This window comes from Protopterus annectens, chromosome 4.part0 (genome assembly GCF_019279795.1).
Source record: "Protopterus annectens isolate FY-2018-M chromosome 4.part0, PAN1.0, whole genome shotgun sequence".
In the NCBI taxonomy this organism is placed as follows: Eukaryota; Metazoa; Chordata; order Ceratodontiformes; family Protopteridae; genus Protopterus; species Protopterus annectens.
The window spans coordinates 60,001,653-60,026,049 of NC_056733.1; the positions used below are offsets into that span (position 1 = coordinate 60,001,653).

Here is a 24,397-nt window from a genome sequence, read left to right on the forward strand (position 1 = left end):
TAAGTTGTAGTGAAGTACGCTTCAAAGCATGCCTTAATTTATATCATTGTGCAACTTTTCCTTAGAGCTCTTTTGTAGTTGCCATTGTCCGTCCTTGACTAAGTGAGACTGACGGAAGAAGTAACTCATCTGAGCACATACAGTTTCTAGATGCATTGAAAGGTGAGAGGTCTGGAAGGCACAAGTATGCAATTAGGAAAGAAGGACTTGGAGCCGTATTCAGAAGAGTTTCCCCTGTCTGGTACTTATGATAAAAGAGAGAAAATTTCTGGGAATAGCACCATTCAGAAGAATATTCAGAAAATGAATTTCATAGAAAACTGTTCAGTCTGAAGAACAGAAGTTTCTGTTGCATGGTAGGAGCTGAAGTGTTTTTGCTTTATGGTAGCACAGGATAAGTATCTGGAAACAAATCAATTGCTAGAGGAAAATGACTATCTCAAAAGAGTTTTCCTTTTTCATGTTGATGCGTTTATTCCTTGTATTTGTTGAGTGTGGTATCATCCAGGTTACTGTGGAACCTTTGGGATTTGGCACAGCAAGAGGTAGTTACAGGAATACTTGAGTATGGATTCATTTGTACTTGTTTAACGTGGACTGTACCTAGCTATCGCTATGATTTATTCTAAGTTCATCTTTCCGCGTAGTCTGTAATTTTGAGTGTGTTTTATATGTAACAGTCAATGATTTTGTTCCTCCTCCCAATTTGTTCATTACTTCTGGGTTTTGAAAAGTAAACTCAAAACCTCATACTGTTTTTTTCTCCTCCAGCCCCTGTATAAGCACCTTACATAAAGGTGCATCTCACAGCACAGGCACTAAGTGTGTGATGTTAATAGTGTGCATCATGTATGGGAAATTTCTAATCTACAAGTACAAACATCAGCATGGCTCAAAGCTTTTTGTAAGCCTGATGTGTAATTTGCATTTGGATTTCTTGTTTATTGCTAAATAAAAATAGTGAGTATAGTATACTGAGTATATTTGTTTTCCTGGTTTGCTGTTTTTACCTCAGGAAATATTTTTCGGCATGGTGATGTAACTGAAATGTTTTTTTTTTCTTGCCTGAAGTAGTGATCTGACTTAAGGGCATCATGGCAAAGTTACTGCTTGAGCAATTATGAATGATTTAGGTGGTTTATGTGACTTTATGCGGCTGTAAATGATTAATCTTATGGGCAAACCTTTGGTTAATTTTCACATTTTTTTTGTCTGGTATAGCTGAATACAAGAAAGAGATGCATGCAACAGCACTTTTGTTGTGCCAGGTACTTGCAGTGTTGAGAGGAACCCTGAGAAAATGTCCAATGAGTTGCTATAGCAACTGGAAAAAAGATTATTATTTTGCAGTGGACTTCTGTCACAATTTTGTATTGTACAGCTTCCAGAATGTAGTCATTCTTTTTTTTCTGTCTTTAAAACAGTTTTTTCTGTGTTTTATCTGGGCATGTTCTCTGTCTCTCTCTGTTAATTTGTCAGCTGCGTTTTATATGTGGAACTGTAATGGCTAGCTGTATGAATCAGTTCATTTTTCTTTGTTAACCAGCTCTGTGTACTAATTAGAAGTGGCCATTGTGATGTCCCCTCTAATCCTCACCACTGCCACTGGAAAGGTACGTTCACTTGGAAAAAAATGAGGGAATGATTTTGATAATGGAGTACCCTGTGTGCATGCAGTTACATGCAGTCAGGCTTCGAGACAAGCATGTGAGTCAGGTAGCTTGATGGGGACCCAGACAGACTGCGCACTTGAAGCCAGAACCAGTGAGATAGCTACTTCAGGGATGGAACTACCCTGTAGCAGTGAGACTGAAGGTGAGCCACAGCTGCTTGTAGATACTGATGTTCCCTGGGACATCGTGACTGCAAGGGTAGAGGTGAGTAGTATTACCCAGGCTGACAGTGAAGCACCGCTGTCAGAGGATACCAGACTTCCTGTGGAAGGGGAGCTGGCGATGGAGCTGACAATGATTTCAGTCTGTCCGCATAAGACAGATCTTGAAGACCCTGAATTTTCTTTGTAAGGAACCTTTGTGGTCTGTCCAATTGTTGCAGGTGTTTGGAAAGGCACTTACCAAAGGGAGCTTTTTACTCTATTACTGACCTAATGAAGGAGGAGTACATGGGGGTTATAACCTCTTTTTTTTTTCTGGAGGCAGTGCCCTTACTTATGAGATGAGCAATATAAAATGCCCTTTTTACTACTGTGGAGACATGGTGATCAAAGTTAAGGTTGCTTTCGACCTGTGTGCCCAGATCTCTCACCACTGACTGTGTGTTTAGGGTATTGTTATTGATGTGGTAGTTTGCAAGAACATCACCATTTCCAAAGGGGGTGATGATGCATTTTTTTTGCATTAAGTTTAAGACCATGACTTTGGCATCAGTCATTAGTCTGCATAAGACCTCCTTGCAGGATGTTGACATTGCTAGGGTTTCAAGTGATCACTGCCAGTTTGTAGTCATCAGCAAACTTTGTCAGCCACAGTCCTTTAGTTTTAGCCTGCACTTCGGAGAAGTAGATTCTGAACAGTAGGAGTCCCCATACCAATCCCTGTGGAATACCACTGGTTACAGGTCTAATGGAGAAGGTGGAGTTCCCTATTTTGACTGCATGAGTCCTATCAGTGAGCCAGTTTGCAACCCACATGACAATGTATGGGTTGATACCCAGCTGGGTGAGTTTATCAATGACACCTGAGTTGGGGGATTGTGTCAAATGCCTTGGCTAAGTCTAGGTAGGCCATATGCAGAGATTTCCCCTTGTCTAGGGCTTTGGTGACTGTCTCGAAGAAGTTCATCAGAAGTTTAACAGGCATGATCTCCCCTTGACAATGCCAAACTGGGTGAGGTCGAGTGTTTCAAGATTTCCGTATCTTTGTTAATAAGGTCCATGATGATTCGCTCCATGGCCTTGCAGATAAGGCTGGTCAGGCTAATGGGTTTGTAGTTCCCATAATCCGTGGATATGCACCTTTGTGCATATGGATGATGGTAGCTGTTTTCCATTCCACTGGGGTGAAGCCATTGCTTAGGCTGTGATTGAAAAGCATGCCCAATGGTGATGCTAATTCCTGTTTTAACCCATGTAGAACACAGCCTGGGATGTTGTTGGGTCCCATAGAGGCTTTGGTTTTTGACCATAGAGAAGGCATTTAAGAGCAAAGATACTAGGTGGGGAACAGGTGTTGGATGCTTTGGCATATATGTGGCAGGGGCAGAGGAGTGAAGTTTTCACTGAACCTGTCAGCCAGCAGGTATGTTATATCCACAGGTTCTTTATATGTAGTACCATTAACTACGAGTTCAATGCAAATCTGGGCCTTATCTTTGAGGTTATGGATGTAACTAAAGAATGCCTTGTGGTTATCCTTAGTTAGGGGAGCTAATTTGGATTTGCAGTTAGCTTTGGAAGACTTCACTAGCAGTCTGATTTGCTTGTTTAAGTTGAGGAGGGAGTGTTTCCAGTTTTGAGACCGTTCCTTCCTACTCTTAGATAGCAATTTCTTTCTCCTATTGTATACCCTGTGAATGGCAGTTGCCCACCATCCAGGTTTGTTTTTCCTTGAAGGTCTTGCTTTGGTTCTATCCGGTACAGCAGAGTCTATACGATTGTACAGCTGCTCATATAAAGCATTGGTGTGTAACTTAGCATAGGTGTCTGTTTCATGAGTGGGAGGAGGGGCTATGAAGCTATTTATGCTGTCACATAAGAGGTTGTAATTGGCCTTGGAGAAGTTTTTTAAAATGTAGTTGTTGCTAAGGGGGGGTCTTGTGTTATAGTTACTTCCAGCAAGACTGATGTGTGGTTGGATCTCACTTGGGATGGCCACACACTGGGGGTTGTGCAGTGGTTCCCCATGTTTGGTGAGCATCAGATCCAGGACATTTTTAGCCCCTTGTGGGTATGTCAGCCAGCTGGTCTGGGGCATTGGAGTTAAAGTCCAGGAACCTTTGGGCAAGTGAGTTAAAACATGTATAATGTACTTAGTCAGTGGATGGGTAATTAGTCACCCAAAACCAGGGTGTTTGTATCTCTCTTGACTCAAGTAGGCTGAGTGGATGTCCTGATTCATGGGACGGTCCTGTAGCTGGCAATGACCTGAAGAGGGGTCTTAACTACAGTCAATTACACCTGAAGTAATTCAAGAGAATCATGCTGTTTAACTAATCTAGAGGTATATTTATCTTTAATAAGTATTGATAGTCTCCTTCTTTAGTTTTCATGCCTTCAGTTTGTGGTCTGAACTTGAGGAAGGAAATGTGACCTGGTGTAGCTGGGGTGCTCTCCACAGCCTTAAACCAGGTTTCAGTGACTGCACAAGTGTCAGCATCTTTCAATGTGAAGACTGCTTCCAGTGAGTGCAGTTTCTGGTTTAGACTCTTAGCGTTTACCAGCATAACCTTGAGGTTGTTTTTAGATGGAGTTTGGCAATATGGGGGTGACAAGAGCCTTAGCCAGTAAGCAAAATCCCAGGGGTGACAGTTGAAGTCGACCATGTCATACCAGGCTGACAGATACTGGATTCCCTTTGAATGGCACCAGAAACTAAGCCCACTGTTGGAAGTCACTCATTTTTTGTTTGCATTGAGATATCATCCAAGGCAAAGGTAAAACGCTGCTTAAGGCTATAGACATACCTGCCTGAGACACATAATCAGAGAACTCAGTCATGTCTTTCTTCATACAGCCCAGTGAGGTATGTCTCAAGTTGTTCACACCAACATGGACTGTGACAGAGTCATAACAGTGCCTGTGGTTGAGAGACTTGAGTGCGTGTGTGATGTGGTGGATCCTGGCACCTGACAGTGACGTTTTTCTTTTCCAACCTGGTTAGAGTGACATCTGTGTGTCTCACAATTGAGTCGCCTATGACTAAGATATTTGTTTACATGTTATGCCGTAGGGGCTGGACTGGTGAGACACTGATGTGTGATAAATTGTGTACTATGTTCTGCAGAGGATGTATTATGTGAATCCTGCTTGTGTTTCTGTTTGGGAGATGTTTAGGTAAGCTTCTGGTAAGGGCCTCCGCATATGTAGGTTTATGTGTTGTTGGTTTGGTAGGTGCAGGAAGTGAGGAGTTCATGCTGACAACCTGCTTAGTATCAGATGAACTGACAGGTGAGCGAAAGAGCCTGGATTCTAGGTTCTTGATATAGATGCATCTCTCACATAATGAATTTGTCGACTACAAGAAGTGAGCTGTCAGCGTACACTTGGTTTAGCTCACTGAACTTTGTTTTTTTTTAACCGTTTTTTGTTTGCTTTGTAAGTAAAGGGTGCTAATTTGAAGGAGAGCTATGTTGTAGAGAGGATGTGCACTGCTTTGTAGAGAAGAGTAAGAAATAAGTGATTTGATATTTACAGACTGGCAGGCATTCAGCATAGAAGAGGGATAAGCAATGTTTATATACTGGGAGCGGGAAGATAAATATGAGTGTAGGCAGAATATATGTAAGTTTTATCGATATTTTTGGAGGAATTTGCAAGATGCTGTAAGTCATGTTGGATAGCGGCTGAAGGATGCTTATGCTGACTGCTCTTCATTTAGAATTCAAGATGTTGCAGCAGGTATTGATAAGGTTATTCATTTTTAGCTTTTCAATAATGATAAGGTTATTAATTTTTAGCTTTTGGCTGCGGTTTCCTCCCACATCCCAAAGACATGCAGTAGGTGGATTGGACACTCTAAATTGGCCCTAGGTGTGAGTGTGTGTGCCTTTTGTGGAAGGTTGGGCGCCGGGCTGGCAACTCGACACTGTAAAACTCCACTGCCTATCACGAGCAGACAGATGATCTGCTGTGGCGACCCCTAACTGGGAAAAAGCCAAAAGAAGAAGATTAATTTTTAGCTTTTAGGAAGTTAATGTAAATGTTAATAATCACAGTAGGATGTAACATGATCTACAATATACGAACGAAGTAACGGGCTCAAAAATGAGTGGAGTAGCAGTTTTAGCTATAGATTTTAATCTAGCATGAATGTCAAGCAACATATGTTTAGTCTTTCTGGAATTAAAAAACAAGTTGTTTGCCCTTGAGCATTTATGAAAATATTTTAATATTAGATTCTTGTTTGTCTTGTAACTAGGCTGAACTTCTGTTCTCAGTAGAGGGGCACCATTTCATTTTTTTATGTTTGTTTTAATTAGATGACTGAAGTGTTCTTTGGCCTTGTACTTGGGCACATTATGTGATGTAGTGGTGTAATTTATAGCAAAAGGTTTGCTAAAGTTTAGAAAGGGGAAATTAGTTTTTTTTTGTCCCCGATTGTTTGGGGGGGGGGGGGGGGCACTAGATTGGGGATTGACACAAAGGAGCCTAATAATTAGCTATAGCTCTGGTTCAAGAAGATGGTAAAGTTTGCCACATTTGTTATTTTATGTTTTTATATTGTTTTTAAATTATCAACTGCTACAGTGGTAAAAGCAACACTTTATTGGCCAAGAATGGAATTACCTTTGGATTTGTTTGTTTAATGTTGCAGTATAACAAAGTCATTCCTAATCTTCAGGTAAAGATTTATTCAACAACTCAAGATTTTCACTTAGGTTTTAATGTATGCAATTTACCGACCTCAGTAAGGCACAGTCGCAAGATGTAAAACTGCGGGTGGTGACCAATACTAAGAACTCCAGAAATTAGTATGTGTAGCCTATATGACACAAGCTGAAACATGCTCCTCTATGAAAAACATGAAATTTGGACAGGTTGAAAAACTAGAGAGACTTGATCTTTTGACAGGTAAATGAAAAAAAAAATGTAGGATAAGGTCAACTACTCTGGAGAATAGAGTTCTTCTGCAAGGCCTAAGATGAAAACTGCTTGTGATATCAGCATATCTCTTAACCTCACACAGCAAGAAACATTGATAAAGCCTAAGAAAATGAGTAGACAAAGACCCAAAAGCAGGGACAGATTTTAAAAACTGCTTTTGTAAACTTGGCAAGTTACTAGAATAATAGGTTTTATGTTAGCATACATTTTCTGAGGTATATAACGTCTGAAACTCAAATGTGTGTCATTGTTTAGTGACTTCAATCCAAAGTGATTCGCCAGAAAACCACAAATTTTATGCGGAGCAAACCTAAAATATGAGGTGAAAATCTAGACTGTTGAGAAGCATGGATATCAGATTTGAGTTTTTGTAACTAGGCTGCAGTTGTGTTCCCACTGGAAAGGCACCGTTTCCTTTTGTATTTTTATTTTAATTAGATGACTAAGGTGCTCATAATAAACAAGTAATTTGATTGAGTATGTCTGAGTGTATTTTTGATATAGAGAATAAAATATATTTTTATTTATATATCCAGTTCGGCAGAATGTGCACTGCAGAAAGAAGAAAAAAAAAACCTTACAAAACTCTCCTTACAGTTCTTTACTCTACTCCTCTACTTGTCACTATCACTAGTGCTACCCTCCTCTGTAGCTCTCCTTGAAATTCACTTCCATTTTAATTTTCATTAACACCTTCTGCTCTTTCTACTTGATATTACTACAACCAGTCATACATCCTTTCTATTTAAACCTATATCTTGCTACATATGGAACTACTCTGTTTCTTAAAAATAGCGCCCTAGCACTAAAAGTGTTATCATTATTGTAAATACTGTATATATTTCTATAGACTTAGGGGTGAGTCACTATTTTCTCTCCTTCAACATTAGTATGATTGCATGGTTAAGATTATAGAACTAGGAATCCTCACTGTTTTGATTATATTCTGTTGTATTTGCTTCTATACTATTACTAAGCTATTTAGCTCTCTTACATGCCTATAATATTGTATTCTACTGTGCTTTTTTTATGTACCTTGTTATGTTATGTTTGTACTTAGTATATAGTGGAGCTTTTCTCCTCGGGCCTCTGCTTAAAATGGACATATATTCAGCCAGACTAGCCAGGTCAACAAATGTAAAATAAAATAAAATAAATAAAAACTACAGTGTTGAAATCCTGGTCTTCAGTTCTGCAAAACTGCATAAAGTATATTTTTCTACATTGAATTGGCATCTGTATCTCAGGGTGGATAATGAGCATATGCATATGTAATGGGCTATTTTCTGACATTGTTTGTTTAGATGACTGGATGATCAGGTTTATTGCTGGTTAATCAGTTACTTATTTATTATATTTGTTTATGGGGCTAGTGCATTGACCTCAATGGACCATTTGCAGGCACAGCTCGGGTGACTAGGATCACATAAGAAATGACAGAGCATATTTCCAGATACAACAATATGCTAAAAACAAATATACATATTTACAGATGAAAAAATATGCTACAACATATATTAGTGTTTATTTGTTGTTGTTTTTTTGCCCTCTGTTTACTTTTCTGCATCAAAGTATCCTCCTTGCTAAACAGCAGTGCCGTTTTTGTTTTTCAGTTTCTGGGATTGGGAAAAGGCAGAAAAGCTAGACTACTTCCACAATGGGAACCCACGCTATACTCGTATCACAGCCATGGAGTACTTAAATGGTCATGACTGCTCACTTTTGCTGTCAGCTACAGGTGAGGAAAATGACATGTTGGACAGAAGGCGTTAATACCATTTTGTTCAATATTGAAAGTATGTCTGATGTGCATTGTAATGAAGATGAAGTTACTGATAGCTGCTTTGTTTTTGTAAGAGATCTTTAATGTTACCCAATACAAATAGATTGTGCTCATACCTCTCAACTTCATCGACCAAAAAATGTGGAAAAAGCCGAAAATAAAATGGAGCAAAGGCCCAAAAATAGGGATAATTTTTAAATATTGCTGTCACAAACTTAGAAAGTCGATAGAATAATAGCTTTTGCATTAGTATTAATTTTCTGAATTATATGAAATCTGAAATTCAAATGTCTGTCATTATTTTCTAACTTCAGTCTTTAATGATTTCCCACTAATTTGCCAGAAAACCACAATTTTATGAAAAATGAACCAAAAATATCAAATCTGGATATTCTGCAAATATCTGTACAGTTGAGAGGTATGATTGGTGCTGTCCCATTTTATTTTTGTCATTTCTCCCATTAGAATGGCAGTTACTGGTTTAAGTATGTGGGATGGGACTGTGAATCAACCCAGGTTTGCCAGGCCAGTGCCATCATTGTTGTTGTTCTTCTTTCGGCTTTTCCCGGTTAGGGGTTGCCACAGCGGATCACCTAGTAGCATGTTCCATGTCGCATGATCTGCCAACACACAAGGTTTGCATTGACCTATGTTTCAAAGTCACATTTTCTGTACTTGTGGTGCTTTTTACTCCGGCTATGTCCTGCTCAGTTTTATAGACTCCATTTAGGTATTCAGCTCGCTGTGAGCTTTCTTAGGTTGATATGTATCAGTACTGCTGGCAGTTTGCCAGTATACCAGGATTGTCCTATTCCTGTTTTGCATGTTTGTACCTCTATTTCTTTAGTGTGTGTTTATAGTTGAGGTAAGATGTGGTCTAGTAGACTGCAGCAGTGTACCAGGCCCACCTTATCATTTCTGTTATATGAACAAACATACACACTCACTGTCTGTCTGGTACAGTGAGTCAACTTTTTTTTCTAGGTTTTTGTTTTAACATTGTGAATTTGGTCTAAGTTGTCATAACCAAGAGTTAGGGCTAAATCAGTATGTCAGGTAGTTGGAGTGGAGTGTCACTTTGTTCTAATTAGCTGCCTTTTCTACTTTGTTCACATGTTGTGTAAAGTTCTGGTCCACATTGTTTATATGTTATTCATTGAGTAGTTTATTTGATGTTAAGCAGCTGCACTGTTTTTTCTTTTAACATTACATTTTCCCTAACCCTTCCTAATGTTTTAATGCTTGCATGTATGTAAGGTTGAGATCAGGTGTGTGGGTTACTCGAGTGGAGCTTGACTTGCGGATATGCAGCAGTCCCATCAAGGTGAGGTCTGAGATTGCTTTGTATCCCAGACTCTGAGGAGTCTGTATGAAACTGAGTAGAAGGACAGGGCTTTCCGCCTGTCTGGTGTGGGGGGGGGGGGGTGGCGGGTGTGGCGCAGCAGACATGCTTTACTTCTGTGCATTGTCATACACTGTTTCTTTTCACAAAGTTAGAATTGTACTCAAAGACCTGGAATAAGTGGCTTTGTAGTACTGTTGTATCTCAAAGGCTGTCCTGGGGAAGTGTAGTCGTGATGCTCGTGATTGACAGGTGAAAGGGCCGTGTCGTTGTATGGGAAACATGCATGATTGGCAGCCATACAGCATGTGCATGAATATTCATGGTCTGTTCATAGTTTCCCGCTACATTGAGGAAAATGGCAAACTGTGAATAGACAATGAATATTCATGTCGCCATCAGTATGAACATTACTTGCGTTTACTGACAGGTCACTGATTGTTGGATGGAGAGCAGGGATTAGGTGGACTTGCTGCTGCACATCCTGTGAGGTGCTACACTAATACAAAGCCGAATGTTACATTTATACACATTTTTCTGCCTTTCATTTGTTGTAACCCTGACAGACCGTGAGAACTGAGACTGTCCATGTTGTCTGCCTTTTTTTCTACTCCACCTGCATGTTTTTGGTGTGTTTGCTCTAGCCTTGTGACAGTAATTCAGCAGAGAGGTTGAAATCCCTATTGTAGATATGCACGTTTTTTTATGCCACCTTTCCAGTCATAGTTGTGTAGAGTTGCTCAGAGCTGAGACCTTAGCTAATTTTATTTTACACACTAATATGCCATTGTTTATCTTATCTGCTTTAATCAGTATAGTGAGTTGGGTCTACTTTTCTTGGGAATCTAACCAAAATAATTTCCACAGTTAATTTAGAAGTAGTCGGGTTAATCTTAATTAGCAGATTAAGGGCAAGTAGTATAGGTTCATTTTCTTTTTTCAACTTAAACAATCTTTCTAAGATTCATAGGATTCGTAGGATTTTCAGTGCAGTTGAAACTTATGACCACTTACTTCTTTCCCAGTATCCACACTCAGGCTGTATCCCTTTTTTCCAGGAAGGCCAGGCCAGTGTACCACATTGATTAACCTGCAAGAGCAATCTATTCCACAGGTGGGGGGGCACTGCATAATGAATCTCTCTTTCCATCCTATTTTATTTATCTGCAAGTGAAGGTTTAGGTCTTTGGTTGTCGTATTTATGGAACTGTTAGACTTGCAGAGATGCAGGAGTTTCAAGACAACTGGGTCTCCATGGTATGGAAGGCAAGACACAGATTTTCCTCAGTAGTTTGTGGGATACTGAATAGAAGGACAGTGCTTCCAGCCTCTCTTATTAGTTCTGGGTCTTTAAGCCTGTGATATTTTTAATTAGGAACTTCTGGGGTCTTTCTAGTTATTTGATATGTCTGATAAGGTACATCCCAAAGGGGACATTGTTCTCAGCAATTGGCCTAATCAGTGCTAAATTTAAGTGAAAAGTGATTTTATTATATCTGGATGATAGTTGCAGTTAGCTGTGCTAAGTAGAAAGAATTTCTGACTGCTGTCTCATCATGATTGAAGGGAGAGGAAGTTGTAAATCCATGTTCCAAGGCCCTTCATTGTTGTAAGGGGGTACGGGCTGTACTATATGCTGAGAGGAGCTGTTGTCTACAAAATGTGATAATATTACACTTCATTGCATTTAATCTGAGCCCCATTCTAAGTACACCATTTATTTACAATTGTGAGTTCTTGATGAAGGGTTTGGATATGAAAGGGGACATGACAGTAACTCACAGTTTACAAAACAATCCAACTCCAAAGAACGTTAGGAACGCCAAAACTTTTATTGTAACAAAGCTTTCGGATAAAAATCCTTTATCCGAAAGCTTTGTTACAATAAAAGTTTTGGCGTTCCTAACGTTCTTTGGAGTTGGATTCATTTTGTATTCTTTGTTCTGCAGATAACTTCTTGTTCATCACTGCTTCAACCTTAATTTGAGTAACTCACAGTTGCAATCATATACTGACTTGGCTAGCCAAAAGTTCTGATTCTTGGTCTGGAGATTAGAGAAACAAATTCCTGAAAGGAAGAATCTCAACACTGAGCCTGGGAGGACACCACTGGGTAACTTCGTACTATGCAGTGAGTTGCCTGCCATTCGGTCTGTGTGGGTTCTGTTTTTTTTAGCCACTTTATCCATTTTATCTCATGGGAATCTATTTTAAAGCATTTCACTTAATTACAAAGTCTGTGTATGGAATAGTGTTGAATATCCCTGATCAAGATACAATGTGTGAAAAGCATTAACACTGCCAAGAGCCTCTGTAATCCTTTTGATAAAGTTAACCAGATTCATTAGGATCATAGGAAGTTATTACGCTATTGGCCCTAAGGCCGTTATAAGCCTAGAGTTTAGCCCATGTTTAGACAAGTCAGCATCCAATGCCTCTGACCAGCAGGGACACAGGTGGAATCCTAGGGGTGTATTTTCTGTTTCCCATCCAGTTATCCAGGTTGTGCTTAAAAGGGGATAATGAGGTACTCTGCTTGATGGAGAGGGAGTCTATTCCACAGATGGGGGAGTCTCTGGGACACAAACCTGTCCCACCAAGAAGTCCTATTGACCAGGTTGAGATTGGGCATGCGTGTTACTCGAGTGGCGCTTGACTTGCGGATATGCAGCAGTCCCATCAAGGCGAGGTCTGAGATTGCTTTGTATGCCAGACAGAGGTCACCTCTGAGGAGTCTGTATGAAACTGAGTAGAGGGACAGGGCTTTTAGCCTGTCTGTGTATGGTAGATGTTTGAGGCCGTGGATTCTGGTGAGGAACCTCTGTGGACTCTCCAGCTGCTGCTTGTGCTTTGCGAGGTACATGCCAAAAGGGGCGTTGTACTCAATAGTGAGCCTTATAAGGGAAGAATACAGGGATGTTATGACCTTGTCCCTGGATGTGATACCCTTACTTATCAGGTGGGCCATGTAGAAAGTTTTCCATACAGCGGAAGCAACATGGTGGTCAAAAGTCAGGTGGCTTTCAACCTAGGTACCCAAATCCCTCATGACTGATTGCATGCTTAAGACGTTATTAATGTGATAATTTGTGGGGACATCACTCTCCCCAAAGGGGATGATGATGCATCTTTTGGTGTTCAGCTTGAGGCCATTTTTCTGGCACCAGTCATTTGTTTGGGTGAGACCCTCTTGGAGGATGTCCACATCACTAGAGGAAATGATGACGGCGCCCAGCTTGCAGTCATCTGCAAACTTAGTCAGCCATAGCACAGTGGTTTTGGCCTGTACCTCAGAAAAATATATCCCAAATAACAGAGGCCCCAAGACCGATCCCTTGAGTATACAGCTTGTTATGGGTCTACTGCTTGAGGTGGCTTCCCATATTTTGACTATGTGGGTTCTGTCAGTGAGCCAGTTTGCTACCCATCTGGTAAAATAAGGATTGATGCCTAATTGAGAGAGTTCATCTGTTATGCTGGAGTGGGGAGTAGTATCGAAGGCTTTGGCCAGGTCAAGGTAGGTGGTGTGCGCCATCTACCCCTCATCCATGGCTTTGGTGACTGTCTTAAAGATGTCCACCAAATTTAATAGACATAAGCTCCCCATGACAAAGCCAAACTGTGTGGGATCGATTGTTTGGAGGTTGCCAGTGTCCTTGTTAATGAGGTCCATGATCCGTTCCATGGCCTTGCAGGTAGGCTAGTTAGGCTGATGGGTCTATAATTTCCCGGATTGGTGGACACGCCACCATTGTGCAAAGGGATGACAGTGGCTGTCCTCCACTCAGCTGGGATGAAGCCAGTATCCGTGCTGCAGGTTCCTGCCTGAGTTCATGTAGAATGCAGCCTGGAATGTTATCAGGTCCCATGGAGGCTGTATATTTTACCTTTGAGAGGGCAGTGATGACCTGTTCCCTGGATATAAGGGGAAGTGGGCAGGTACTGGGGATGTCCAGATTTACTGATCGGGGGGGGGGGGGGGGGGACAGAGGGGTGAAGTTTTTACTGAATCTGTCAGCCAGCAGGTTGGCTATATCCACGGCATTTGTGTATGTGGTGTCCTTGACCACCAGTTCTGAGCAGATCTGGGTGCTTCCTTTGAGACTGCGGACATATGTGACGAAGACCTTATGGTTGTCTCAAGTAGAAGTGACCAATATGGACTGGAAGTTTGCTTTGGAGGATTTCACTAGTGCTCTTATTTGCTTGTTCAGGCTAAGGAAAGATTGCTTCCAATAGGGCAACTGCTCCTTCTTAGTCCTGGACAGCAATTTATTTCCTTTTGTTATAGAGTTTATTTATTGTAGATGTCCACCAGACAGGTTTAATCTTCCATGCGGAGGATGATTTTGTCCTGTTGGGTATTCCTGATTCCATGCATCCATATAAATGCTCATGTAGTGCTTTGTTGTAGATTTGAAAATTGGTGCCAGTTCCTACAGAGGGGGAGGGGGCTGTGAAGCTGTTTATACCATCCCTCAGGAGGTTGTAATCAGCTTTGGAGAAGTTTTTTTGTTTGACCCTAGCTAGAGGGGGGTCGGGGGAGATGGTGACTTTGAAAATGACCACTTTATTGTCAGATCTTACCAGGGAGGATGATACTATAGGGATGCTATAGTGGTTACTCATATTGGTTAATACCAAGTCAAAGATATTATCACATCATGTGGGAGTATCAGCTAGCTGTTCCACGGCATTTGCATTGACAAAATCGAGCAATCTTTGGGCATTTGTGTTCTGGCATAAGTAGTTCTTCCATTCTATGTTTGGGTAGTTAAAGTCGCCCAGGATCAGGGTAAAAGGATGAATCTTAATAGATTTAAAGCAGTCCAGATAGGCAGACTGGGCATCTTGAGTCAAAAAGGCAGACTCTTCCTTCGCTTCACAAAGCCAAACTGCTGAAGTTCGAGCCTAGTGAGATTTTTTTTATATCTTAGATTATCAGGTCAAGTTATAACCCATTCCATGGATTTACAAATGAGGCAGATCAGGATGATGGTTGTATAATGATCAATGGAGCCCTATTTAAAAATAGAAGACCAGTAAGGATGTTTCTCTTAGCTCAAAATTCTCTTAACACTCTGGCTACAACTTTATCCTTTTGTTTTGTGACTGTTGTTTTAATACAGATCCTGGTAATTTTCTTATCCATGGGCCTCCCAAACACTCATACATTTGGACTGATGGTGCTGTAGTCTGTGGTTGCATTCACAGTTAGTTGCATCTTTGTCATTCATCAGAGTTTTCTGGAGATTTCTGTACCAGCAGTGTATTTACACACACACACACACACACACACACACACACACACACACACACACACACACACACACACACCAGGCTTTTTGTGGTTGGATGCAGTATATATTAACACAAAGAAACTGAGTTATGCGTAGCAGATAATTTTTGGCATAAATGCATCCATTTGATCATTTTGTGCTGTTCAAAACCCACTGTAGACATGTCAGTGTTAACATTGACAGGCACCCGGACTGGCATAGCCCATGACAGTATTCTCTCTTCCTGGTTAGAGACATACTTATTACTAAAGCTTCAACTTTTTTCCTATAAAATTTTCAGTCTTCTTACAGCTGTCTTAGGCAAGTGACTGTGTTTATTGTCAAAATAAAACCACAGGCTTCAGCTATCCAGAAGTACAGAAACTTCTGGAATATGTGTATGCTCATTAGATGTCAGGGTAGAGCCATCATTATCCTTCACAGTAGGTAAGAGAAATTGGCTCCAGTCCCTAATGGTTTCCTTCTCATACAGGTTCTCCCAAAGTTCTCAAGCAACAGTTTCACATTCATTATTCATAGTAGTATAATACTTGTAAGAACTCCCATCATATCTTTTACAGGCCAACAGTTCATGTATCCACTAGTGATTTGAGCATATGTGGGAAACCACCTGCAACAATATCTTGAAAAAGTGGTGGACCAGGTAGCTGATGCCAGTTCCAATGCCTTTCACTCAACTTTAGGTCTCCTTTGTAAAACAGACTTTCAGCATGTAAAGCAACCAAATAACCTATACACACACTAATGAAACAAAAAGACACACTCCAGTGAGAGACAACCAGCACACAAACTTATTAAATAACGTTTATTGAGCGCTTTCATCCGTTTATAACATTTGACTTCATCATGTTAGTCTTTCCTCTGCAGAGTTTGTGTTTGCCAACTGCGAAAGCAGATGTTGCTGTGTATGTACTTTTGCCTTTTCCATAGTTTTTGTTTACTCCTCCACTGTTGCAAAGCATATAACTCTTGGTGGATGTTTTGGAAAGGCAAAGCTGCTCGGTTCAAGAAGACCTTTGTTCCTGACACTTTGGAAAGAAGCTCCACTCCATAGAAAAAGCAGTTCTGAAACTTGCTGTTGTTTTTTGCAGTGGGACTTTAACCCTGTGCATACTGTGATGTGGAGGGCTGTGTCCCCACATCCCTGATACTTGTATACTAACTCCAATTTTCCTGTGCCTCAGAGGAGGGTGGGACATCCTGAAATGCTACAGCCTCAGGATTAGTACATGTTCTTCCATGTTCACACTTTTAGTTCTTATGTTCCAAGGATAGCAGTAATACTGCCAGGAATTTCAGCCAGCACCCCAGATTTTACTTCTTTATTTCAAACTTTTAGATTTTTTAACAGCCTTCCAAATGGTGAGGGGGGCTGCTTTGATAGTAAACCCTAACCTGACCTTTGACAGCTGTACGCAATCATATCACTGTGAGGGCTTACAACTCTATCCCCTAATCCCCTAATTTGTGTGTGTGCAGTCATCCACAGACCTGTGCACTGAAGACTACTGAAAATGGGTTTGTAGCTTCAGGTCCATGTCCTGGTCTTAGTTGCTTTTGATGCCTTAAACCTCTGCAGCAGACCAAAACCACCATCACTCTCCATCCCATGATGGGTGGGCCAGCTTCAGACACTCATTCTCATCTTCCCCCATTAGTTCCTCTGGTAACTGTGCCTGTTAATTGAACTCAAGTCGCCTTGGTTTTCATCAAAGCTTTTATCACTGTGTAGCACAGAGCTGTAAAAACATGAACTTTTTAAGCATTTCTGCTACTCAGCATGAATCCAGGAGACCCAAAGTGTATTGTTTTCACCCTCACAAAGAATTCCACTCAATGACATACATTATAGCTATGTTGATACTTGGGTGTCTTTACTGTCTATCCTATGTCATACAGTTTTAGGCTGCTTTTGTTATCCAAGACTCTTGAAAAAATTTCTCTGCAGCCAGTCTCACCAAATTGAAAGGATCTAGGAAAGCATTCACAGATCCTAAATGAATTTGTCCTTTTTTGGCCAAGTATGACTTTGAAGTTATTGATGCTGCAACTAGGTATACTGCAGGGGTCTGCATGTACAGAATGTATTTTTTTGTACTTATTGTCTGCCCTAGAACTGTTGCTGAAGATTCAGAATATAAAAAAATAAGAGGTGATGTTAATCCTTTTTTTCTTCTTTTTGTATGTGTTCTGGTGATATTCGTCTGTTGTGTGTAACATTTGCAATGTCTGTTAGTATGCTAGTAAAGGCTGGGCAGCTTGGATACTGTGACCAGCCTTCGTACGTTCTTTTACTGACCACCTCCCAGAAAGGGATGTGCCACAGTTTTATCTCTGAGCTCTCTAGTTTTTAAATATACGTACCAATATACAGTACCCCTTTTTGTTGTTAGAGAATATACTATTTTATAAATATTCTTTGTGGTATTTTGCATTACTGTACACTGATAATTTGAAGTTGTCTTTAACTCTACTCAAAGCATATTGTGGGTCTTTTACATCATTCATATCTTTACATTCAATAAACATTGTAGAGATTGTAACTTTTCAGTTTTTAGTATCATGATCATCTCTCAAACTTTCCATTTACGTGGCTTATTTTTTCATTGATCTTCCACATCTAGCATATTTAACAGGACTGTTCTCTGTTCTTTGTATCTTCCTTTTGGGACAGTTATGACTCAGAGGTAACAACACCACACGAATATCTCCTTCGTGTGAGACTTGCTTACACATCTGTAGTATGTCTTTCTAATTCTGTGCTTTCTTAGTTTGTATCTGACTCTGAGTCTAGACAAGCCTGCTTTGAAGAGATGTTTTCACATTCTTCTGTACATTTGAGTGTGTTCTCCTTCATGTACATAAAATTTCCATGGAGCTTCAAGGCTAGTTACAATATTTTCATGCTGTTGTTCATGCCAAGAATCCTGGATTTTTGTTCTGTCTCCACTTTGCAGTTCTGGAGGTCATTTAGAGTTTTTGTCGTAGTAATATTTTAATCTTTGTTAATTTCTTTATACTGTAGCCTAAGTTCCGTGACATTAGTGAAGTTGTAGATATCAGTAATTTGCTCTTTATTTTCTGCCCATTGAGCTGATGAGAGATAGAGATTCTGTAGAGAACTTTCCAGAATTGGAGAATTGCAAGATGATGGTCTCTATAACTATTGCTGGAGCTCTTTTTCTTCTGAACTTTCACTGTTTGGATAGTTTTCTCCACTAATCAGTTAGATTTTATTTTTCTTGAGCTTGTAGTTACATGCTGGAACTTCCAGTCATGTTCATATTATTTAAATTCCAGTTCCACACTCTTGAACTTTGGACATTGTCTGACATGAGAATATTAGGAATGCCTTGTCTTGAGAAGCTAGACGTCATTGTGCTCGCACAAGCACTCAGTAGCATCTGTTATGCTCCCAATTTGGCTTTGTCAGGGCAGATCCTGCCTCTTGAACTGCAGATGACTGCCGACACCTGCAGCAGTTGGAAAGACCCTAAAGTTCCTCACCTAATGAATGCTAATAAATTCAAGGTGATGATCTACACAGATCAGGTACATGGCTTCCTTGAAACAAAATTCTATCCACTTGACTCCTGTGTGAGTTAACATATCTTATTAATGCATGTTCTTACACTACATATTACTCACATTGCAGTCTATATGTGTTAATATTCCTGGACCAGTTCATTGTGCTTTGTGCTCTTTTCTTGCAATTTACTATACCAAGATGTGATTCCTATTCTGTCATGCATCTTTTCTTTTAAAGATTTTTAAAGATTTCTTTGTTACATATTTCAGCAACTAATTTTCTAGGCCACTGTAATTATGGCTCTGAAATTCATATGTTTTACTTTTCTGTCATTGGCAACAACAGAATTATCCAGAGAGTCCCCATATCTGGTAAGAAATAATGCATCTTCAGCAATAAATAGGATTATGTGAGGCAGGCAGCAGGACCAGCTAGTACCTGGAACTACTTTAGGATGTTGCAGAATACCCTAGTTCCAAAGCTGCTGCATGGTTCTTCACTTTCCAGTTCTTCTCTACACACAAATGTGCAAGAGTTCAAACACCGAAGAAGTCACTCAGGCTTTCAGGTTATTTTTTTTGTTCACAAAACTTTGTTTCCTTCATTGCCAGTGTTAGAATTTGCTGTCTTCATCCAGTTAAATCCTATTCATACATTTTTTTTACTCTTTAGTTGTGTTTTTTTTTTAGCTCCTCCTGTGCACACAAGTCCTGAAATCTATTAACCTTTTGTGACACCACACTGAAATCACTGGTCAAAGTGTACCTGCATGACTGATGCATTGCCCTCAGCAGCAGGCATTCACGTTGTCTGATATTTATTGCCCTTCTTCTGTTTTGGTGAGAGAGGTAGTATAGCAGACTGCTCCATAAGTAAGGTTTTTAATTATGCTACATGAAAAAAATGCTGGGACAAACTCACCACTTTGTTTATGCAAAGGGTGCTTTCATGTAGGCTGAAAAGAGTAAGACTCCAACCACATTTTGGACATAGCACTCTCCCACACCCAGAGGCTGTCTTTCTGCTCCAGGGCTCCTTAAAACAACTTAATGCCATAATAAAAAAGGCCCCTAGCTGCTCCTTCTTTCACAGAGTTAATTCACCATGAACATTCTCCATAATTAAGACTAAGAAGAAGCCAGTCTTGATGCATAGCATTGTTGAAAAAGCAGAGAAGAATAGCATAAGTTCCCACATTGACATTCTTAGACCCAAAGGAGATGAGATCCTTGCTAGACCCATTTTCCCAGAAGTACTAAGCAGAGTTGTCTGCAGTGATGATTTGCCATGCTTGGAAGTAAATGAGGAAATGGTGACTCAGTCTGCTGTCCTCAGAACAAAGGGGCATCAGGCAAACTTTGGTGTACCATTCAAATTTGCCATGTCTCCCATGCATTTACCATTATATTGTTTGACAAACAGTTCACTACTGGTGACAGATAATTACTGAATTTGAAACTTACAACCCTTGTGACTACCCTGCTGTTAGCATCGCTGTTCCTTCAGCAGATTGACCCAAAGCCAGTACCTCTGCAGCCTCAAAGTCCTGCATTAATTGCACCTGCCCCAGTGTCATAATTGATGCATTACTTTGCAGCATAATCCTAGTGTCTGTTTCTGATGCTGACATTTCCGTTTTTTCCAGCAGTGACTGTCAACTCCTTCCCACAAGTACCAGCTACAGCTTTCAACTGTTGTAGCTTTTTTCCCCACTGACACTGACAACCCAATAAGCTTAGCAACAGGTCATGTTAGAGATAGCCTGGGTGGTCTGATATCTATGCACCCAATGTTAGTGCATTTTATCCCAACTTCAACCCAACAGACTCTACCAGCGTCTACTTTTCCACAGGCCTCACTCCCCAGATTGATGCTTGCAGGGCATGCTGATTTAGGCCATATTGTACCACAAGTATTCCCCAAAAGACATTTGTAGTCTTCTGTAGGTTTAGAAGCTACCAAATGACCCTCCTGATTATCTAAGTCAGAGGGTGTTATTCTGCATTTGGTAACATCATTGGACTAGCTGTGAAGATGAAATGTGATGCATCATTCTTTGACAAGATAAAGGGCTTACAGATTCTTTCTATGAAGCTAGATTTATTTTCCTCTGAATATATTTCCACCTCTTTTGCTTTTATATTAACAATTAAATTCCGCAGATGGTCATGTGATTACACGCAGTAGTGGTGCTGCGGTAGCTTGTCGCCTCACAGCAAGACGTTGTCGCGTTCGATTCTCAGCTAGAGCATCTTCTGTGTGGAGGCATGCGTGAATGGGCTTCCCTTCATTGAAGGTTGTGCATCAGGGTTGGTAATTCGGCACGTAAAAATACACTACCAAACATTAGCGGACCGGAGTTCCGCTGTGGTGACCCCTAACCGGGATAAGCCAAAAGACGAAACAGATGGTCTTGTGATTCCCCAGTCTAAGATAAATATGACATATGTCATAAGTAATGTCACATGTCTCATTGCAATGTATACCCTTTAGTAAACTGTTTCAGTTTATGATTTTTCACAGTGTATAGATGATCCTCATCAAGAAAAATGGCTACCCACTGTCTTGGACTTCCTACAAGTATTGGTTGTAGTTCTCTAGAAGCTGCCATTTAACGCATCTTCTGGTGTTGTCTTTCAGTTAGCGAACGAACATTTCAAATTTAACACAACTCTCAACTTCTTTGCCCAAAACAAAAGGACAAAGTAAAAAATAATGGCAGGACAACTGTCAAAAGTCAGGTCTAGTTTTTTAAAGTATTATTCTAATTCACTTAATAAATTGACAGGTTTTGCATTAGCATGCGTTTTCTAAACAATTTGATGGCATGTAACTCTTAACATCTAATATTACTGACTGAATGTAATCCTCCATGATTTACAAGAATGTCAAAAAATTTACTAAGGAACTTTAATCACTCTCAACAAGTCACACTAAATAATAACCTACACAAAACATGGATTAATGTGGTAATTAACATAAACAGATGGAAAAACCTAAATCCATCTCCCCTGTCTAAAGCAGCAATACAAAAAATGAACATTCTACCTAACATTCTATACCAGTTAAATGCTACCATAAATATTATACCAAATAAATTCTTCAACAAAATGAAAACTCATAACAAGTAAAGAAAAAGAAACCACTCGTTGAGCAGCAACAAATTTACTGAAGTAAAATTCAACACTCAGTACAAAAAGTAAGCGCTTTCGTCAGGCACGAGTGGTTTCTTTTTCTTTACTTGTTATCGGTTTTTAGTTCGCTTTTTTTTTAAATGAAAACTCAGCTAGCTTAGTTCATCTAGTTTCCTAAAAGTACTAGAATAAGCTATAGCAGACTATCATTACCTAAGGAAAGGAGAGGACTTGAACTACCTGACTTCCAACTGTATTACGAGATTATAAGTGCTAGTCATATCACCCAAATAACAAATAAGGCATGGCAACCACTGTGGGTTAAACTTTATTGCTAGCACTTACTCACATCAAACATAAACCCCAAAGCCTTTCCCCTTTTGAGACATAGAACCCTAAAACCATTAAAAGTTCACCCTCTAATAAAAAATAATATTGAAACCTTTCAAAAACTAATAGCTTCTCTACAACTTAAAGAAACCCTCACTTTCCTACAACCAATCCGTCTAAATCCAAACATAAAGTTAGCAAATTCCATGCTCAATCTAGATGAATACCCAATAATAAAAAAATGCACAATCTGGGAGTTTTATCAGCTGAAAAACTCCTCGGACATTATTAGGTCCACTTTAAAAGTAAATAAGAAATATAATAATTAGGCAAATAATACTCGTAGTCAATTTGATAACCTCCAACATTGCGATGGTGGATCTAGACATATCTTTAACACAACAAATCCTAAAATTACTAACACTCAAAACTAAAATGCTATCCAATACTTACAAACTAATAACAACAGTCGAATGCCAGAACACACTACTATACTCAAAATACTGGGAAGAAAAAAACAGTAATATTTCAGTAAAACAAAACTTAGCAGTTATAAAACACACCTTGGAACTGTCCCCTTTTAAAAAGTTGATATATACCCAAATAATGATTAATAATAATGCTTATCACACGCCTGTTCTGCTAAATAGAATCAATCCCACTAACTCATCATACTGTCCATTCTGCCCCATGATAATAGCTGACACATAACATATATTTTGGAGTTGCAAAAAATGTTTACAAGCTGTGGTGTTCCTTAAGATTCAAATAGCAAAAAAAGGATACACTAAAATAACACTGTCTTGGGAAACAGCAATACTTCACATAATGCCGGATAGCATGATGCTTATGGAAAAACACATCACAATAGCTTTATGTGCCCTATTAAAATTCTGCATTGCAAGAAACTGGCTTGCTAGGTCAGAAATATCATGGGAAGAGTTTCAACTCTTAGCCATGAAGTACATACTAGCAAGTAAATTGATTACAAAAGCCCAAGTAAACTCCTCTACTACCTGGAATACTGGAAGAAGCTAATGGATATATTATTAGATAAATAAACATTAGATATTGTAGGAACGGGCCTAAGTATACAACACTAAGGATCTTATAAGAACCATCCCATTTCTTTGTTGTACTTTTCTTCCTTTAGTGAACTTGTACATCTATCTTTGTAAAGCCTAAGATGGAGTTAATAGACAGTACAGTGACATCATTACGTAGGTAGTGTATATAATTAAGTAATGTAGTCCTTTCTGTACATTATAGTTGTAGCTGGTCAGCCTTAATAAAGGATACTCAACAAATGATTACATTTGTTTTACAAATGTTAAGACATGACACACTATTATTTCAAGTAATGTTTATTGTAAAAGAAGTATCCTTCTTGTTAACAGGCTATTATTTTGTAATCGGTCATATCCAGTCGATTGTTATCACTGTTGTACACATTCCATGAACTGGTATGTTGTGACTTATGTGAAAACAATAAAAATTATATTTGAAAAAAAAAAATTTATGAAAGATGGAGCAAAAATATGAGTCAAAATCAGGGTCATTTGAGAGGTATGAACATTAATAAATCACATTATAACTTGGTAACTTTACTTTTATAAATGATAAGAATATTGTACTTTATTAGTCCTTTGCATTTATTTAAAAGAAAATATAGATGTTAAGTTGTCAATCTCACCTTCATTCTTGCTGGATGGGTTCGGAGCCGATCCTCGGTTCCGACTCGGCACTTGCTTTAGCTTGAGAACTCCTTTTACCAGCTCGAGGCAACCCTATATCCCATGATGCAAGGCGGAACTACCTCAGATCTCGTTTGCCGCTTAGCGAAAGAGGTCTCCTTTGCCAGCTGAGGTAAGTAATTTTCTTGTCAAAAGAGAAAAGCTTAGTTAGGGTTTTATTTCCCCCTTGTTTCCATTTTTATAGTCTAGTAGTGTGTTACAGCCCACCCTATTCCCTTATATTTCAAAACTTTTTATTTCCTTTAGTATAAAAGTTTAGTTAGGCCTAAACCCCATTGGTTAATCCCTACCTGTGTGTTGTGTGTTAGGATTAATTGTGTGTGTTTGTTGGGGTTTGTGTGTGACTTCCTCCTAGGATAATGTCTAAGGAAGGCAAGGTCTCAGGCTTCAAGAAGTGTGACTCGTGCTGTCAGAAAATGTCTCTGACAGACGGTCACACTTCTT

General features: G+C 39.6%; 1 protein-coding gene across 1 annotated transcript in view; it reads left to right on the forward strand.

Moving 5' to 3' along the window:
* The window catches only part of RPTOR (regulatory associated protein of MTOR complex 1), a 5,042,670-nt gene that overhangs the window by 4,584,801 nt on the left and 433,472 nt on the right, over positions 1-24,397 (forward strand). Inside the window, exon 27 of the mRNA XM_044068087.1 lies at positions 8,395-8,519. Coding sequence (XP_043924022.1) covers positions 8,395-8,519 — 125 coding nt within the window. The remainder of the gene's footprint in view (positions 1-8,394; positions 8,520-24,397) is intronic.